This window comes from Tachyglossus aculeatus, chromosome 4 (assembly GCF_015852505.1).
Source record: "Tachyglossus aculeatus isolate mTacAcu1 chromosome 4, mTacAcu1.pri, whole genome shotgun sequence".
Taxonomy (NCBI): domain Eukaryota; kingdom Metazoa; phylum Chordata; class Mammalia; order Monotremata; family Tachyglossidae; genus Tachyglossus; species Tachyglossus aculeatus.
The window spans coordinates 46,865,940-46,883,103 of NC_052069.1; the positions used below are offsets into that span (position 1 = coordinate 46,865,940).

The 17,164-nt window shown below is 41.1% G+C and overlaps 1 protein-coding gene across 4 annotated transcripts in view; it reads right to left on the bottom strand.

Moving 5' to 3' along the window:
- The window catches only part of EVI5 (ecotropic viral integration site 5), a 307,843-nt gene that overhangs the window by 25,576 nt on the left and 265,103 nt on the right, over positions 1-17,164 (bottom strand). For all 4 annotated transcript variants that reach the window (XM_038745027.1, XM_038745026.1, XM_038745029.1 and 1 more), the window contains one exon: positions 14,460-14,555. In XM_038745027.1, the coding sequence (XP_038600955.1) occupies positions 14,460-14,555 (96 nt within the window). The remainder of the gene's footprint in view (positions 1-14,459; positions 14,556-17,164) is intronic.

The window sequence follows — 17,164 nt, forward strand, 5'->3', positions numbered from 1 at the left end:
GGGAAGTACAAATCAGCAACAAATAGAGACGGTCCCTACCCAACAATGGGCTCACAGTCTAGAATGAGGGAAATGAGTCAAGGACAATGCAAAGGTTACAGGCGTGTGAGACATGGAGGATGGTGGTGGTTTCTAAAAGGATGGGAAAGTCAGGGTGACGACAGAGTTTTGGTGGAAAGTTCTGTTTTGGATTTATTAAATTTTAAGTATCAGTGGGACATCCAAGTAGAGATGTCCTGAAGGCAAGAGGAAATGTGAGAAGGCAAATATAATAACAATAATCATAATCATAATCATAATCATAATAATAATAATGGCATTTGTTAAGCACTTACTATGTGCAAAGCACTGTTCTAAGCGCTGGGGAGGATACAAGGTAATCAGGTTGTCCCATAGAGAATAGAGATGGTAGGTGAAGCCATGGGAGTGAATGAGTTCTCCAGGGGAGTACGTGTAGATGGAGAACAGAGAGGGTCCCAGAACTGAACCTTGAGGGAATCCCAGTTAAGGGGAGGGAGGCAGGAGAGAAGCCCGGGAAAGAGAATGAGAATGAGCAGCCAGAGAGATAGGAGGTGAAACAGGAGAAGACAGCATTTGTGAAGCGAAGGTTAGATACCATTTCCAGGAGAAGCGGGTGGTCCGCGGTGTCAGTGGCAGTTCGGATAAAGGGGGAGTGTGGCCTAGTGGAAAGAGCACAGGCCTGAGTCAGAGGACGTGGGTTCTAATCCCTGCTCTGCCACAAGCCTGTTGGGTGACCTTGGACAAGTCACTTCACTTCCCTGTGCCACCATTACCACATCAGTAAAATCAGAATTAAGACTGTGAGCCCCATGTGGGACACGGACTGTGTCCAACCTGATTACCTTGTATCTACCCCCGTGCTTAGAAAAGTGCTTGGCACACAATAAGCACTTAACAAATGCCACAGTTATTATTATTATGAAGGCATCGCGGGCAACCTCTAGGCTGTAAGCTCATTGTGCGCAGGGAATGTGTCTGTTACACTGTTATATCGTACTCTCCCAAGTGTTTTTAGTAGAGTGCTCTGAACAGAAAGTGCTCAGAACAATTGATTGTAATCGAAAAGTGCTGGGTGTGGTTTTAAGCATTTAGTCATCTCAAAAGCAATTCCCTGATTTGAGTTAGTCAATCAACAGTATTGAGTGTCCAGCGCTTAGAACAGTGCTTTGCACATAGTAAGTGCTTAATAAATGCCATTATTATTATTATTATTATTATATCATTTGCAGAGCACCGTACTAAGCATCTGAGAGAGTATGCTATAGACATGATCCCTGACCTCTAGCACCTTACCATCTGAGGGAGACACACACTCAAATAAATTAAAGGCAGGGCAAGCAACAGAGTATCAGGATATGCACAATATGTGCTGCGGGGTTGGAGAGGTGGTGAAAGTGTTTAGTGGTAAGGACTTATAGACTCTGGTGATGCAGAAGGGAGGCAGGGAATAGGGTAGGGAGATGAGAGAACAGTCAGATGAGATTTTCATAGGGATGCAAAGAAGGGGAGAGTTGTGATCTGACACACAGGAATTGGGAGGGAGTTCTCAGCAGGTAGAACGTCCTGGTTGACCGTGAGACACACAAGACTGAGGCACAGGGAGTAGGTTGGTGTTAGAGGAGCAGAGTGTGTGGGCTGAGTTGTAGTACGAGAGTAGTAAGGTCAGGTAGGAGGGGGCGAGGTGGTTGAGTGTCCCAAGGCCAATGGTGAGAAGTTTCTGCTTGATGCAGAGATGGCTTGGCAACCATTGGAGACTTCAGAGGAGTGGGGAGATGAGCACAAAGTGATTAGTTGACAAAAATAGTATGGGCAGCAGAGAGAAGTATGAACTGGAGAAGAAAAAGGCTGGGACAGTCAGTGAGGGGGCTGATGCAGCAGTTGAGACTGATTTCGACAAGTCATCATGGAGGTGGGGAAGTTCAGAGCAGGGGAGGATTAGGAGGGAAGATGAACAAAATAAAGTCCAAGAGTGGGGGTGGGGGGTATGTGGGTGTAGAAAAGGTGAGGAAGGGCCTGAGTGAAGTTTGCACCTGTTGGCTTCTATTTTCCTGACAAAGTAGTTGGCAAGGCTATCAGAGGATAGGGAGGGAAGGAGAAGGCGCACAGTGCTTTGGGAGGGAATTAAACATTTGGAATAGTTGGTCATAGACTGTGACTCATTCCAAAGTGCGACTAACTATATTAAAGTTTAACAAACCAGTACTGAAAAATTATTAGTGTCAATACAAGACTTTTATCAGACCCCACTAGGTCGATTAAATTGTATCATAATTTTATTGAAATTGCAAAAAACTTCCAGAAGAAAATGGCATAAGGGAAATTGCAGCTCGTTCAAAACACCACTGGCCAAAATCCCAAAGTCTACCACTAAAGCTGCTGCTTTTTCCTGTGGTAACAGTTCTACTGTGGCACAAGAGCTCGATACCCAAAGTCGGGTGGAGGTGGAGAGGGGAAAATGGAGGAAGAGAGGGAAAAAGCCACAAGAGTCAGAGAGCGTGCTGAAGATTTCTTTGCTCATCAACTCTTCTTTTTTTCCCCAAATAGCATGTGTTAAGTGCTTACTGTGTGTCAGGCACTGTTATAAGCCCTGGGGTAGATACGAAGTAATCGGATTGGCACAGTCCATATCTCACGTGGGGCTCACTGTCTTCATCCCCATTTTACAGATGAAGAAACTGAGGCACCGAGAAATGATATGACTTGCCCAATGTCATATAACAGACAACACTTTACCCGCTCCTCTTTTTACTACCCTACCATTGAGCAGGAAAGTGCGTTACTTCCCGTACGGGAAGCTAAGTGGAAAAGCTAGCGTTTGAGGGTGAAAGGAAGCATCAGGGATTAGGAGTTTTTGCAGGAGCTGTAACAGGTTTTATTATTCAAGAGCCAGATAAGCAGGCACTTCTGGGGCCAGGATTGCTGAAAGTGTGGTAAGTGCCATATCACTGCTCTCAGGCTACGGGTGTGGTGAAACACCACCAAGAAAACTAGTTCAGTGAGAGGTTCAAACGGAGCCTTTCATAAGACAAAAGCAATCAAAAGAGAAGCTTCTAATTAGATGAAGATGAAAAAAAAATGCTCCCGTTCTTATCCCTCCCCAAACGCTAGGCTTTTAAAATTTGGAATGATTCCATAAAACAAATATTTGGCCAAACTAGAGGTAACCTGGCTTGTTTCCTTTTGGTTAAAAATATCAGTTTGTTTCAGTTTAAATCTTGATGCAGCATAATTGCCTTGTATCTGCCCTACTGCTTAGAACAGTGCTTAGCATGCAGTAAGCGCTTAAATACCACAATTTAACATTATTATTATTATTATTATCCTTGTTGTTATTTTTGCAGCATGGGACCATCAGGTTCCCAACAGATTTGGGCTTCTTATCAGAAACATTCAGCCAATCCTAGTCAAGAATTACAGATGAGGTCACCCAAAATCACATTCCTCTCTTTGAACAGTTGGTGCACTTGGAATGCAGATCCCCTAATGCCTTAAAAACATCTAATCAAACCGAATGACTTATGTTGCTCTTCCTTGGAAGGAAATGTAATTGGAAAATTCCACGCTGAAGCTCTCTATTAAAACCCTACTCTTCACATTCTAAACTTTCATATTAACCTGTATGGCTTTAACAACACTCTTGTCCCTATCAAACCACACCTATAATCCCTCTTCCTACCCAAAGGGTCCGGTGTCTATACGGCATTCTGAGAGAACAGGAATTAACCAGCTACCAAGAGTCTTGGGAGAGTCACAGATAGTTTCTTTGTAAGTAACTAATCTTACAGTTGTGGTGCAAAGAACAATGGAAAAAAACAATCAGTGAAAACAATTGATAGCCTCCTTCTTTGATAACGTATAGGAGTTCTTAAGATTTGGAAATTATGGTTAATCCTGAAGCTGAGGAAGGAATGAGGAGAGGTGATACTTACGGCATATCAGCCACTCTCTGGACAGTTACTTCATTTGCTATTTGTGAAAATGCCACCACCGGTTAGCAATGGAATTTCTGGAATAATTTCGCTAGTCACATCCGTGGGTAGTCTTACTTTTCCTGTATTTATTTCCTGGATTATACTGGTTAGTTCAGATAGATGGAGTTCCCTTATTTTAAATCTAGCGTTATGTTTCTGGTAACGCCAAGCCTTAATAAATCACAGTTGTATGCCTTCACAAAAAGCAGCGTGGCTTAGTGGAAAGAGCACGGGCTTGAGAGTCAGAGGATCTGGGTTCTAATCCTAGCTTCACCACTGTCTGCTGTGTGACCTTGGGCAAGTCACTTCACTTCTCTGGGCCCCAGTTACCTCATCTGCAGAATGGGGTTTAAGACTGTGAGCCCCACCTGAGACAACCCGATGATCCTGGATCTACCCCAGAACAGTGCTTGGTACATAGTAAGTGCTTAACAAATACCATAACTATTATTATTATTCAAAGAACGATTCACTAAAGATTTTGATAACAGATACAACAATGAATACTAGTAGCAACCGCTGGGAATTGGGGAGGAATCTACAGGGTCAACTCAGACAACTGTCCCAACTTCAGATGAAATAGAAATCGAGAAGGTGCTTCTGGAAAAAAAGGCAAAAAACAAGAGGTTTCTGCTAATTAGATTTCTGTTAATTAGATCTAGTGCTCTCAAATGAGAGATTAGTTTGTGTATCTGAAAGAGAACTGCAGTGCAACTGCTCCAGATAGTCTAGCAGCAATAAATCAATTCATGGTATACAACAGACTTAGACATAGTCCCTGCCCACAACAAACTTACAGTTCTAGATTCTACATGCTTGGAGAGTACAATAATAGCAGAATCATTCAATGGCATTTGAGAGTTTACTGTGTGAAGAGCACTGTACTAAGCTCTTGAGAGAGTTCAATACAAAAGTTGGTAACACGCTCCCTACCTGCAAACAGGGTAGCGTAGTGGATAGAGCATGGGACAGAGAGTCAGAAAGTCCAGGGTTCTAATTCAGCTTCTGCCACCTGTCTGCTGCATGGCCTTGGGCAAGTCACAAGTTTGTTTGTTTTTTAATGGTATTTGTTAGGTGCTGACTACTTGCAAACACTATTCTAGGCGCTGGGGTAGATACAAACTAATCAGGTTGGACACAGTCCATGGCCCACGTGGGTCCACATGGTTCTTAATCCCCATTTTACAGATGAGGTAACAGGCACAGAGAGATTAAGTGACTTGCCTAAGGTCACACAGCGGACAGGTGGCAGAGCCGGAACTAGAACCCAGTTCTTTCTGACTCCGAGGCCTGTGCTTTACCCACTAGGCCACACTACCTCTCTTAAAAGAATTAGGATCACAGAATAAACAGCAAAACTGCAAAGTGTGTTGCATTTCAACTCCTGGAATTTCTTTTTTTTATGGTTAAGTGTTTACTACGTGCCAGGCACTATACTAAATGCTGGGGTAGATACAAGATAATCAGGTTGGACACAGCCCACACGGGGCTCACAGTTTTCATCTTCATTTTACAGATGAGCTAACTGAGGCCCAGAGGAGTCAAGTGACTTGTTCAAGGTCTCACAGCAGACAATTGGCAGAGTCAGAATTAGAACCCAGGTTCTTCTGACTCCCAGGCATGTGCTCTATCCACTAGGCCACTTTGCTTCCCTATGCTTCAGTTACCTCAACTGTAGAATGGATATTAAGACTGTGTCTACCCTAATGCTTATTACAGTACCTGGCACATATTAAGCACTTAATAAATACCATTAAAAACAACAACACAAAAAGCCGAGCTTACAGTATAGAGCAACAGCAAAGATTCAGTTGATTACCTACTCTGTGCAGAGTACTGTTCTATGCTCTGGAGTAAATCATAAGAAGAGGAGTGGTCCTGGTCTTGGAGAAATTTACAGGTATCTCAAGCAAGGGTTAATTTGTAAATAAAAATGTCAAACTGATACTGAACAATGAAGGTTATATGTTCAGTGCCCTTCCCATTGTGAACTTGTGGTTTACATTTCCAATTCTATTTTCATTATATAAAAATTAAAAATCAAACTCTTCCTGAACCTCAAGCTATTAAATACTGTGGAGTTCTGAAGTAAAAATTTCATAGCCTTCTGTTTTATTTCTTCCCAAACTGGCAGTCATGACTAACGGACTGCATGTTAGTTATCTAGGAAACAACTGGCTAAGTATTTTTGATTGGCTAAGTAAATCAAATGATCAGAGCTAGATGTGCAATATATATATATATAAATGATAAAACAAGCTGTCCAAAAGATGTAGGAATTAAAATTGTTAACTCGTTAGACTTGACAAAAAGTTACTTCAAATGGATGTGATTTGTGTGCTATTTATGGGTAAAGGAGAGGGAAGGAAAGTAGCTTTGATTGCTATGAAGAAAGTCAACTGAACAAGGAAGCAAATTGAAAATGGTTATCCAGTTATACTTAAATTGTTTTAGACAAACTTTTTCGGTGGAGTAGAAGGCTTGCTGCATCTGTAAGATCTTATGTACAAAAGGCGGGCAGAAGAAGTAGTTCTTTTACTACCACTTACATTTTATGTAAAAAGAGGACCAATGTTTAATTTTTTTGAAGACTAAAACAAGTTTAGAGATAATGTGTACTAACTATACTTTTATAGTCAGAGGGATCCAATCAGGGCTGTGTTCCTTTTTGACTTACAAAAAAAAAAAATCTTTTTTCCCCACTAGTGTTTTCTTCTGATTTTATGTACATCACTTTTTTGTTTCAATACACAGAACTGAGGGTTTGTTTGAAGAGTACAAAAAGAAAGGTTTTCCCAGTTCCACATAGTCATCTGATTTTCCTGGACAAATCAAACGTACATTTTAAGAAGATATTTATGAATACACATGAAAAATGTATCATGCTATTTTTCAGGAAAATGTGAATATAAAGGGCCTATCAATTTATTAAGTACATTGCATTGGAACAGCTTCTAAAATCAAGGAAAACTTGATTTAGCATTCTGTGAAATAAAATATGTTTTTATAAAATATTATTTTTTTTGTACAAAAGACAGGTCCTTCGAAAGACAGATAAAGAATAACTTTCACCTTCCAAAGCTGCTATTCCAGGAATAGTACTGGTACATAGGGTGGTTCTATTTAATTGAAAATATTTTATGAGGCTTAAACTGCTATATTTTCATCAAATATTTCCTATTTAAAATTCACGGCGGGACATCAAAATGTTCCATCAATTTCCTTCTCTAAAAGAGAGTTTATAAGGATGATCAGAGGGGCAAATATATTAATCTCCTAAATATGTCACATAAACTAAGAGGTTATGAACAGCATGACATAATGCTGCCCTATCTTCAGGAAGATGAATTGGCAAGTTTGTCTCAACGTTTCCTTGAACATTTGGAGAAGTACAATCAAAGATCAGTTAACTGGTAGAGCAGAAAGGCCATTAACAGGTCACAGTCAAGAAGAACATTAACACTATTTTATCAAAAGATTTCTTGACATTGGAGTTTAAAGTATTCCGGCTAATTATCTTAGTGTACAATTTTGGTGAATTCAGAAAAAATGTTTGTGTCTTTCCATGGTAGAGGTTTTTTATTTCTTTTCTTTTTTTTTTTTAACAGAACATGAAGCATCACTTGAAAGGAACTTCTCTTGGAAACAGTTTGGAAGAAGTATCATTTTTAATCGCAAGCCTATCAAAACCTAATGCCTTGGATTTCAACAAGACCACTGAATGCTAAAGAGACTTCTAGATAAAGTTCCTGAATTGGTGAAAATATTCAGATTTGGTCAAATATTTGCTTGCAAGAAAGGTAAACTGCCACTAGGCACATGTGGATTTTTTTAAGAAAACTTAAAATACTCAAGCTAAATAATATTAACATAGTATTCTTGATTTTGCAAAACGTTTAAAATAATATCTAAACCAATATTTATATGGATTTATACATATATGTCCATATATATCTCTATATATGTGCTTATGTCCATCTTGGCCTACGTGTCAGAAGAGTTCCTCTCCTGACATGGTGACTTCAGGGGGCATGTGAAGGAGAGAACTCGAAATTATATTCACTGCTGTGTTCCCCACAAAATTTCCTTTTGTGTTCCTCCTCTACCAAGATAATCATCCATGGCATAGTGGATAAAGCTTGGGCCTAGGAGTCACAGAAGGTCACGGGTTCTAATTCCAGATCTTCCACCTGTCTGTTGTGTAACCTTGGATAAGTCACGTCACTTCTTTGTGCCTCAGTTACCTCAACTGCAGAATGGGGAGTGAAACTGTGAGGCCCAAGTGGGCCAGGGACTACGTCCAACGTAATTTTATATCCACCCCAGCGCTTAGTACAGTGACTGGCAGGCAGGAAGAGTTTATTATTAGTATTAAGTGCCGTCGAGTCATTTCAGATTCATAGCGACTCTCTGATGATGATGATGGTGATGGCATTTGTTAAGCGCTTACTATGTGCAAAGCACTGTTCTAAGCGCTGAGGAGGATACAAGATGATTAGGTTGTCCCACGTGGGGCTCAAAATCTTAATCCCCATTTTACAGATGAGGTAACTGAGGCTCAGAGAAGTTAAGTGACTTGCCCAAAGTCACACAGCTGACAAGTGGCAGGGCCGGAATTTGAACCCATGACCTCTGACTCCCAAGACCATGCTCTTTCCACTGAACTATGCTGCTTCTCTGGATATACTTTCTCCAGAACGTCCTAACCTCTGTCATAATCCGCAACCTTTCTAATGGATCTTCCGTTATCGTTGTCATGGTGCCTATCCATCTAGCTGCTGGGCTGCCTCTTCCACGTTTTCCCTGGACTTTTCCTAGCATTAGTGTCTTCTCCAGAGAATTAGTCCTCCTGATTATATGTCCAAAATATGCTAATCTAAGTCAGTCGTTAGGCCTTCCAAAGACCACATTGGTTTAATTTGCTCCAAAATCCATTTGCTTGTTTTTCAGGCAGTCCATGGTATTCACAAAAGCCTTCTCCATTGCCACACTTCAAAAGGGAGCTTAACAAACACCATAATTATTATTACCCATCTTTTAACAGATCATATTAAAATTTCCAGCTTTTCTTCTGAGTTCAACAACGTTTGCTTTTCTTTCTAAGTCTTTATAAAAGACATCTCCCTCTTTTTATCCAAATAATAATTACCATTTACTTCTACATTTTAAGATTATGTGCTCTGTATGGGACAGGCACTGAATCCAATTTGTTAATACTGTCCCTACCTCTGCTTTTAACACACAAACTCTTAAGAAATACCATCTCCCTAAACTTAGAGAACAAAACCTTTCCTACTGCTAGTGAAAACTAAGTTTGAAACTTCACTCTTTCCAGTGGAAGGGAAGAATCAAACAACAGTATTTGTTGAGCACTTACTGTGCACAGAGCGCTGTATTAAGCTCTTGGGAAAGTAACAGAATTACTCCCTGCCCACAAGGAGCTTGCAGTCTTCAGGGGGAGACTTTGATTTGTAATATAAAGTACTAAGTGCTTGTTACCTTGTGCAATATAGCATAACAGTGTTGGAAGTTATATCAAAGTCCTTTACAGGGATTCAATTAAAAACTTTAGCTAGTCTCAAGTCAAAGTGTCAATGGAAGTGTTTGTGGTTTTGGAAGAATGTATCTTAGCAACACTCTCGGAAGCATAACTCTTTCTGTATCTTGTATCTACTCCAGTGCTTAGAACAGTGCCTGTCACATAGTAAGCACTGAACAAATACCAAAATTATTATTGTAATTACCAAGTCACTTCTCTGGGTCTCAGTTACCTTATCTGTAAAATGGGGATTGAGACTGTGAGCCCCGCAGGGGACAGGGACTGTGTTCAACCCGACTGGCCTGTATCCGCCCCAGTGCTCGGTACAGTGCCTGGCACATAGTAAGTGCTTAAAAAATGCCAGTTATTATTATTATTATCATCACTATTATGGGGCCACCCCAGGGCCACCCTGGCTCCTGGGACCTCGTGCCCATGGCCCATCGGAACTGAAACTGGCACCCTGAAGCCTGGGGCTATCTTGGTCCCCATTTGGGGGCCACAAGAACAACCAATCAATGGTATTTATTGTGCGCTTACTGTGTGCAGAGCACTGTACTAAGCGCTTGGTCGGGGGTTCTAATCCTGGCTCCGCCACTTGTCAGCTGTGTAACTTTGGGCAAGTCACTTCATTTCTCAGTGCCTCAGTGACCACATCTGTAAAATGGGGATTAAGACTGGGAGCCCCACGTGGGACAACTTGAGCACCTTGTATCCCCACCCAGCGCTCAGAACAGTGCTTTGCACATAGTAAGCGCTTAACAAATGCCATCATTATTATTACTATTATTATTACTATTATTATTATTATTATTCTGGAATAATGCTGTTGCTACATGGCAGTTGGGAGCGACGTTCTCACTTTCAAGAGGCCTTGCTTGAACCATCCAGTTGTGACTTCTAGAAACAGGTTTGTGGAAATGGCAAAAAGTTAACTGATAGAGCCTTCAGATATCATGATTGGCATAGTCGTTGTCAATTTAAGAAGCGTTCCCACTCCCCCTCCAGGCTTCAAAAAGCTAGATCTACAAAGGACTAATGTGATTTATCGACAGAGAGCAGCTGCTTTCTGGAACTCCACTTTACAAATTTAGCACAATCATGGTTTCCTAGTAGTCAGTGACCTCTATGAAGTGAGACCTTTAACTCCTCCAAACTTCCTAATATCTAGGTGGATAGATAATATCACTGGATATTTTGGTCTATTGTGTAATTTAGATTCTACCATAGAATTACTTCATGAACGGCAAAGAGGTACAGGAGCTAGACTGTGCCTTAGGTTTTTCCTACCTCCCAAATAAAATTTACATATTTTTCCCCAAAATACAGCCACCGTCCAATTATTATAAAATATCAGAGAAAGGGGCAACCTAATGAAGTTAATCCTCCAACTTCATTTTTGTTTCAGGAGAAACCTTTTTCCAGAGCTACTAACAGGCAACTAAACTGTTTGCCCTCTTCCACCACCTCTTTCCCCTCTCTTTTGGAGGTGTCTGAACAAGTCATGAAATGGTGAAAAGATATGGAGGAAGAGAACAAAGAAGTCTACAAAAATCTCCAAACTGGATAATCTGAACTTAAGTAAAATGAGAGTTGGTTGTCAATGGAAAGGAGAGAGAACCCTTTTCCACTGAAATCCATGATTTTTAAGATGACTGGAATTTGCTCCTTAAATCTAAGAAAGCCCTTTGAGAAAGATGATCCTGTTTTCCAAAAACTTAAAGTGCGACAGAGGAGTAAGACCTTAGGGTTGAGTCAAAAGAGGCAGGAAAGACTTCCCTCGATCCACTTTCACTATCTGAAGATGACCCCCCCACCCCAGACATCCAGATCAAATCACTATCATGTTTATTTACTGAGCACTGTACTAAGCACTGGGGAGAGTACCACAGAGTTAACAGACACAATTCCTGTCTTCAAGGACCTTACAGACTAGTGGGGGAGACAAATGTTAAAAGATACTATAGGGAATGGGAAACAACACAGTTTAAACAGCCCTAAGATGTATGGGAAGGCAGGAGATTAAGTACCTGAGTGCTTAGTTGATATTGAAAGTGAAATGGCAGTGGAGAGGGAGAAAAGGTGGGGAGATGCGAGATTAATCAGGGAAAATCTCCTGAAGACGACGACATTTCGTTCAGAAGGGCCTTGAAGATGGTAAGAGCTGTGGTCTGCTAGCTGCGAAGGGGAAAGCCATGAGCAAGAAGTCTGTGGCTAGAGATGGGAAATGGACGCAGTGAGTAGGTTAGCTAGAGAGGAGTGAAAACATGTATGGGGTGAGAATTGAGTGCATGCTTTAAAGCCAGGAGTTAGGAATTTCTTGCTTGATGTAGAGAGGAATAGAGGTTTTTGAGGAGTGGGGAAGTTTGTGCAAAACAATGTTTAAGAAAATTAATCTGAGCAACCAAGTGAAGTATGAACTGGAGAGAGGAGAGAATGAAGGCATGAAGGCCTGTAATGAGACTGATGCAGTAGTCAAACTGGGGTATGACCAGGTTGGGGGCAGTTTGGATAGAGACGGGGCAGATTCTTGGGATGTTGTGAAGAGAGAAGTGACAGGATTTGGTGACTGACTCAATATGGGGGTTGAAAGGATAATGGAAAGGTTTTGGGCTTGAGAGAATAGGGAAAATGATGGTAATAGTAAGAGTGATAGAAAAATTAGAAAGAGAGGATTTGGGAAGAAAGATGAGTTGTTCAGTTTTGGACATATTGAGCTTTAGGTGTGGGAAGGATACTAAATGTAAGGATGTCCTGGAGACAGGAGGAGATGCAAAATTGAAGAAGAAGAATTGTAGTATAGGTTAAGGGCTTGCTATGTGCCAAGCACTGTCCTAAGCACTGGGGCATATACAAGATAATCAGGTCAAATGCAGTCCCTATCCCACATGGAACTCACATTCTAAGGGAAAAGGAGAACAGCCATTGAATCCCCATTTTATAGATGAGGAAACTGAAGCACAGAAGCTAAACCCAAAGTCCTACATCATGGAAGGGATGGAACTGGGTTTAGAATCCAGGTCCATGCTCTTTCCACTGAGCCACAAGAGAGAGTTTGGGACTAGTGAAATAGACTTGAAAGTCATCCACAAAAAGACGGGTCGCTGAAGAAGCTGAGATCCCCAAGGGGGTGGTTAAAAATTAAGAATAGAAGGGACCCTAAACTGAACCTTGAGTGCATCCAAAGTTTGGAGTGTGAGGCAGAGAGAAAAAAAATATCAGTGACACATATGATTGAGGAGTAGCCAGAGGTAGGAAGAAAACCAGAAGAGGGCTGCCAGACAAACCAAAGTTACATAGCGTTCCCGTTAGAAGGGGGTAATCCACAGTGTCAAAGGCGGCGAAGAGATAGAGGAGGATTAACACAGAAAGGAGTCTGTTAGATTTTCTGAGGATAAACTCCACGGTTGCCTCTGAGAGAGCAGTTTCAAAGCAGTGGAGGGGACGGAAGCCAGACTGTACAAGGTCAACGACGGAGTTGAGGGAAATGGCAGTTGGGATCGGAATGGCTGGAGGAAGACGAGAGTTAGTTTGGGAATAGCTGGAGGGAGATAAGAATTGGAACAGGAATGGTTGGAGGGAGATGAGATGACAGAATGCAGTGCAGGGCAGCAGTGGCACCAGCAGGTGAGCTAAGAGAGTGTGTCAGCCTGTACCATCGCTGCCTCTGCTTCTGTTCTACATTGACTGCTGCCAGAGGCCTTTTTCTGATTTGTTTTGTTTCCTGGGGCTTTTTTTTTTTTTTTTTACCAGCGTAGTCACCCTGTCCAGTTCCAGCTACATCAGAAAATTCCAGGAAACAAATTGTGGAAACAACATCAACGGACTAAATGGCATCAACAGCTATGGCAACAGCAAAGTGGCTCTTTTCTTCTCCAGGGCCCTGTTGCTGCTCTTACACCATGTTCTTCCTCGTCACCATAGGCATGGTAGCTCCCTGGTAAAAACAGGGTCTCGGCAGTTTTTTGAGTTGTAGACTAGCCTGAAATTCAGTGCTACGTGCCCAATGGGGGATACATTACTAACTTTTTCCCCCCACAGCTTTGATACACTGAGGTGGCTAAATGAGTTTATTTTACCATGTTTACTTTTCAAAGTCATACCGTGATTAATGACTACTTCACAAAATTTACCTGAGCAGGAAAACATGAATGAAATACTCCTCCTCCAAAGCATCTGCTAGGTATTTATGTCAAAAATAACTAAAACAAAAAAGGGTGCAAGTGACAACAATGCAAAATAAATGAAGGACCAGGCACGTGAGGAAAGCTTAGAGGAAGGATTTTTTTTTTAAAGCAATGCCAACAGAAAGTTTCAGGATAGACAAACCCAAGGTTCATATATTAAAAAAAGGTTCAAATCCCTCAAAAACTGAAACTAGTTGAGAATTTGGAGAGAAGAATTTCAGAGATTAAAGGTGGTGCCAGTTTAAAAAGTGTTCAAATACCAAGAAATCTGTTAACTGATATTAAGCAAGTATCCTTTTTTGCAATCTCAGTAATACCACCATGAGGGGAGTGAGGGAGGCCGGGCGGGGGGGACACTTCCTCTCCTACCTCTCAACGGTAAATACCACAAATCTGCAAATAATCCATAAATACAAAATGAAATTACAATTTTACTGAAATTCCTGGAAAATCTTGAGAGAACAAATTACAGCTTTTCCAATGATGATTTCTTAATTATCGGGTTTTTGTTGAAATTTCATGTAGTACAAAAACTATTAACTTCATAGAGAAAATGGCAAGAACTTTTATAAATCTATTATTTTAAGCATAGTATTAGGTGAAAGGAAAATTACGATCAAGAGTTCCTATCAGAAATATTTAGCCTTTAATGATTAGTCATATAATCAGTAGGAGTTGAAATGCTGTTACAATATAGAGGAAGGAAAGACAAATAAGCAAAGATTGTAATTTATCACTTACCTCATGATTCAACTCTGCTATCTGATCTTTCAGTTCTCTAATATACTGGTTAGAATCAGACTTATTAAGTTGTCCTTGAATTTTCCCTTCTTCTTTCTGTTTTGTTAAAAACAGACAATCTTTTTCAGAACTTTCAGAAGCTGTATTAGCATCCCCTACCAATTGTACCAAAGCACCAAAATATAGATCCTTTTCACCTATACAGCATCAACTGAAATGTAACCTAAATCTGAAGAAATATCCCAGGTGGTTTATTAATGAAGTGACCTCGTGGTCCTTAAACAATTCCTACCCTACAGGTCTTCACAACAGCTTCGGTAAAAAACCACACACTTTATTAGTGACTCTAAAGTGAGATTACATAATTGAATGGGTCTAATGATCCAGTTAATACTCTGTTCTCCCTCTTGAAATCCCCCAAAAGGAGATTTTAAAAAGACGATTTTGTCACCAAAAAAAACTAAACTAAAAAACCCCAAAAAACCGAACGCCAAACACACAGTACATCCACACCTGAATACTACTAAATCTCACCAAATCTTAAGAAAAACACGGAGTTAAAGTTGGAGGTGGTTCAGAAAAATTAACCAAAATGAGCAGGGAGATGGAGAAATTTTCACGTTAAGTAGACTGAAAGGTTAGCTCTGAGGGGCCATACATGACAAAAGTCTATGCGAAGGTTTGTGTACAGGGAAAACACAGATATGTCCTTCAATTCCCACAACAAAACAACAAAAGAGACACTCAGTACTTGAAGGTGGTGGAATCAGAACAAAAGGAAGTATTTCCACTTGGGAGGGTGGTAAGCATATGGAATTTGTTGCCACTGTAAGTTGTATGGGCTAAAGAAAAATGAATATGTTCATGAATTGCTTGGGTAAATTTCTGGGTGAGAAGTATGAGGGAATAATTTGCTTGGCAGTGTGAGATAGTTTGTTTTATGGTACTTGTTAAGCACTTACTATGTGTCAAAAACTGTTCTAAGCACTGGGGTAGATACAAATTACTTTTGTCGGTCACAGTCCCTGTCCCGCATGGGGGCTCACAGTCTTAAGTAAGAGAGAGATCAGGGTCTGAATCCCCATTTTACAGTTGAGGGAACTGAGGCACGGAGAAGTTAAGTGACTTACCCAAGGTCACATAGCAAGCAATTGGTAAAGTCAGAATTAGAAACCAGCTCCTCTGACTCCAAGGCCCATCATCATCATCATCATCATCAATTGTATTTATTGAGCGCTTACTATGTGCAGAGCACTGTACTAAGCGCTTGGGAAGTACAAATTGGCAACATATAGAGACAGTCCCTACCCAACAGTGGGCTCACAGTCTAAAAGGGGGAGACAGAGAACAAAACCAAACATACTAACAAAATAAAATAAATAGAATAGATATGTACAAATAAAATAGAGTAATAAATATGTATAAACATATATACATATATACAGGTGCTGTGGGGAAGGGAAGGAGGTAAGATGGGGGATGGAGAGGGGGACGAGGGGGAGAGGAAGGAAGGGGCTCAGTCTGGGAAGGCAGTGTGGCCCATGCTCTTTCCACTGGGCCACACTGCTTCTCTGTGGTCCAATCCTAACCATTAAGATGAATACAAAGAGGACAACCATTACACTTCCTCTAGGCATCCTTTTGGAAGTTGATGGAGGCAGAATAATGGAGCTGGATAGTTCACTGGTCTGACCCTGAAGGGAATTAATTATTACTATGTGGCTTTATGAACTGCATTTTAAAAGAAAACACCCAAAAAAAGGTATAATAATAATAATGATGGCATTTATTAAGCGCTTACTATATGCAAAGCACTGTTCTAAGCATTGGGGAGGTTACAAGGTGATCAGGTTGTCCCACGGGGGGCTCACAGTCTTAATCCCCATTTTACAGATAAGGTAACTGAGGCACAGAGAAGTTAAGTGGCTAGCCCAAAGTCACACAGCTGACAATTGGTGGAGACGGGATTTGAACCCATGACCGCTGACTCCAAAGCCCGGGCTCTTTCCACCGAGCCACGCTGCTTCTCTAACAGGTATCAACAGGACTGATCACCTGACTTGGAGAATATAAAAAATAAATACAATAATGTAAATTCAAAGGCGTTTAAAATACAACGAAGATATAAATTGAGGAATATGTCATGGAGAAGAGCAACTGAAGTGGCATAAATAAGACTCAAGAGGATAGGATGATGAGCAGCATGGCCTGGTGGAAAGAACATGAGAGTCAGAGGACCTGGGTTCTAACCCCAGGTTCTAACCCCGGCTCCGTTCCTTGTTGTCGGCCGTATCACAATCAGTCAATCAATCAATCGTATTTACTGAGCGCTTACTGTGTGCAGAGCACTGTACTAAGCGCTTGGGAAGTACAAGTTGGCAACATATAGAGACGGGCCCTACCCAATAGTGGGCTCACAGTCACAGGCAGGTCACATAACTTCTCCATGCCTCAGTTACCTCATCTGTAAAATGCAGATTAAGACAGTGAGCCCTGTGTGTGACAAATATGATGACATTTTGTGTTCTTGGTATTACCGGACCATGAGGTATACCCCGCTGGGTGAACGCCAACGCAGGTTACGTTCGGCCTTCTCCACCGCTGGGCCGCATAGTATAGTCTGGGTAAGCCTAGGAGATGTGTCCTAGGACTGTGAAGCTGAAATCATAATAATAATGATGGCATTTGTTAAGCGCTTACTATGT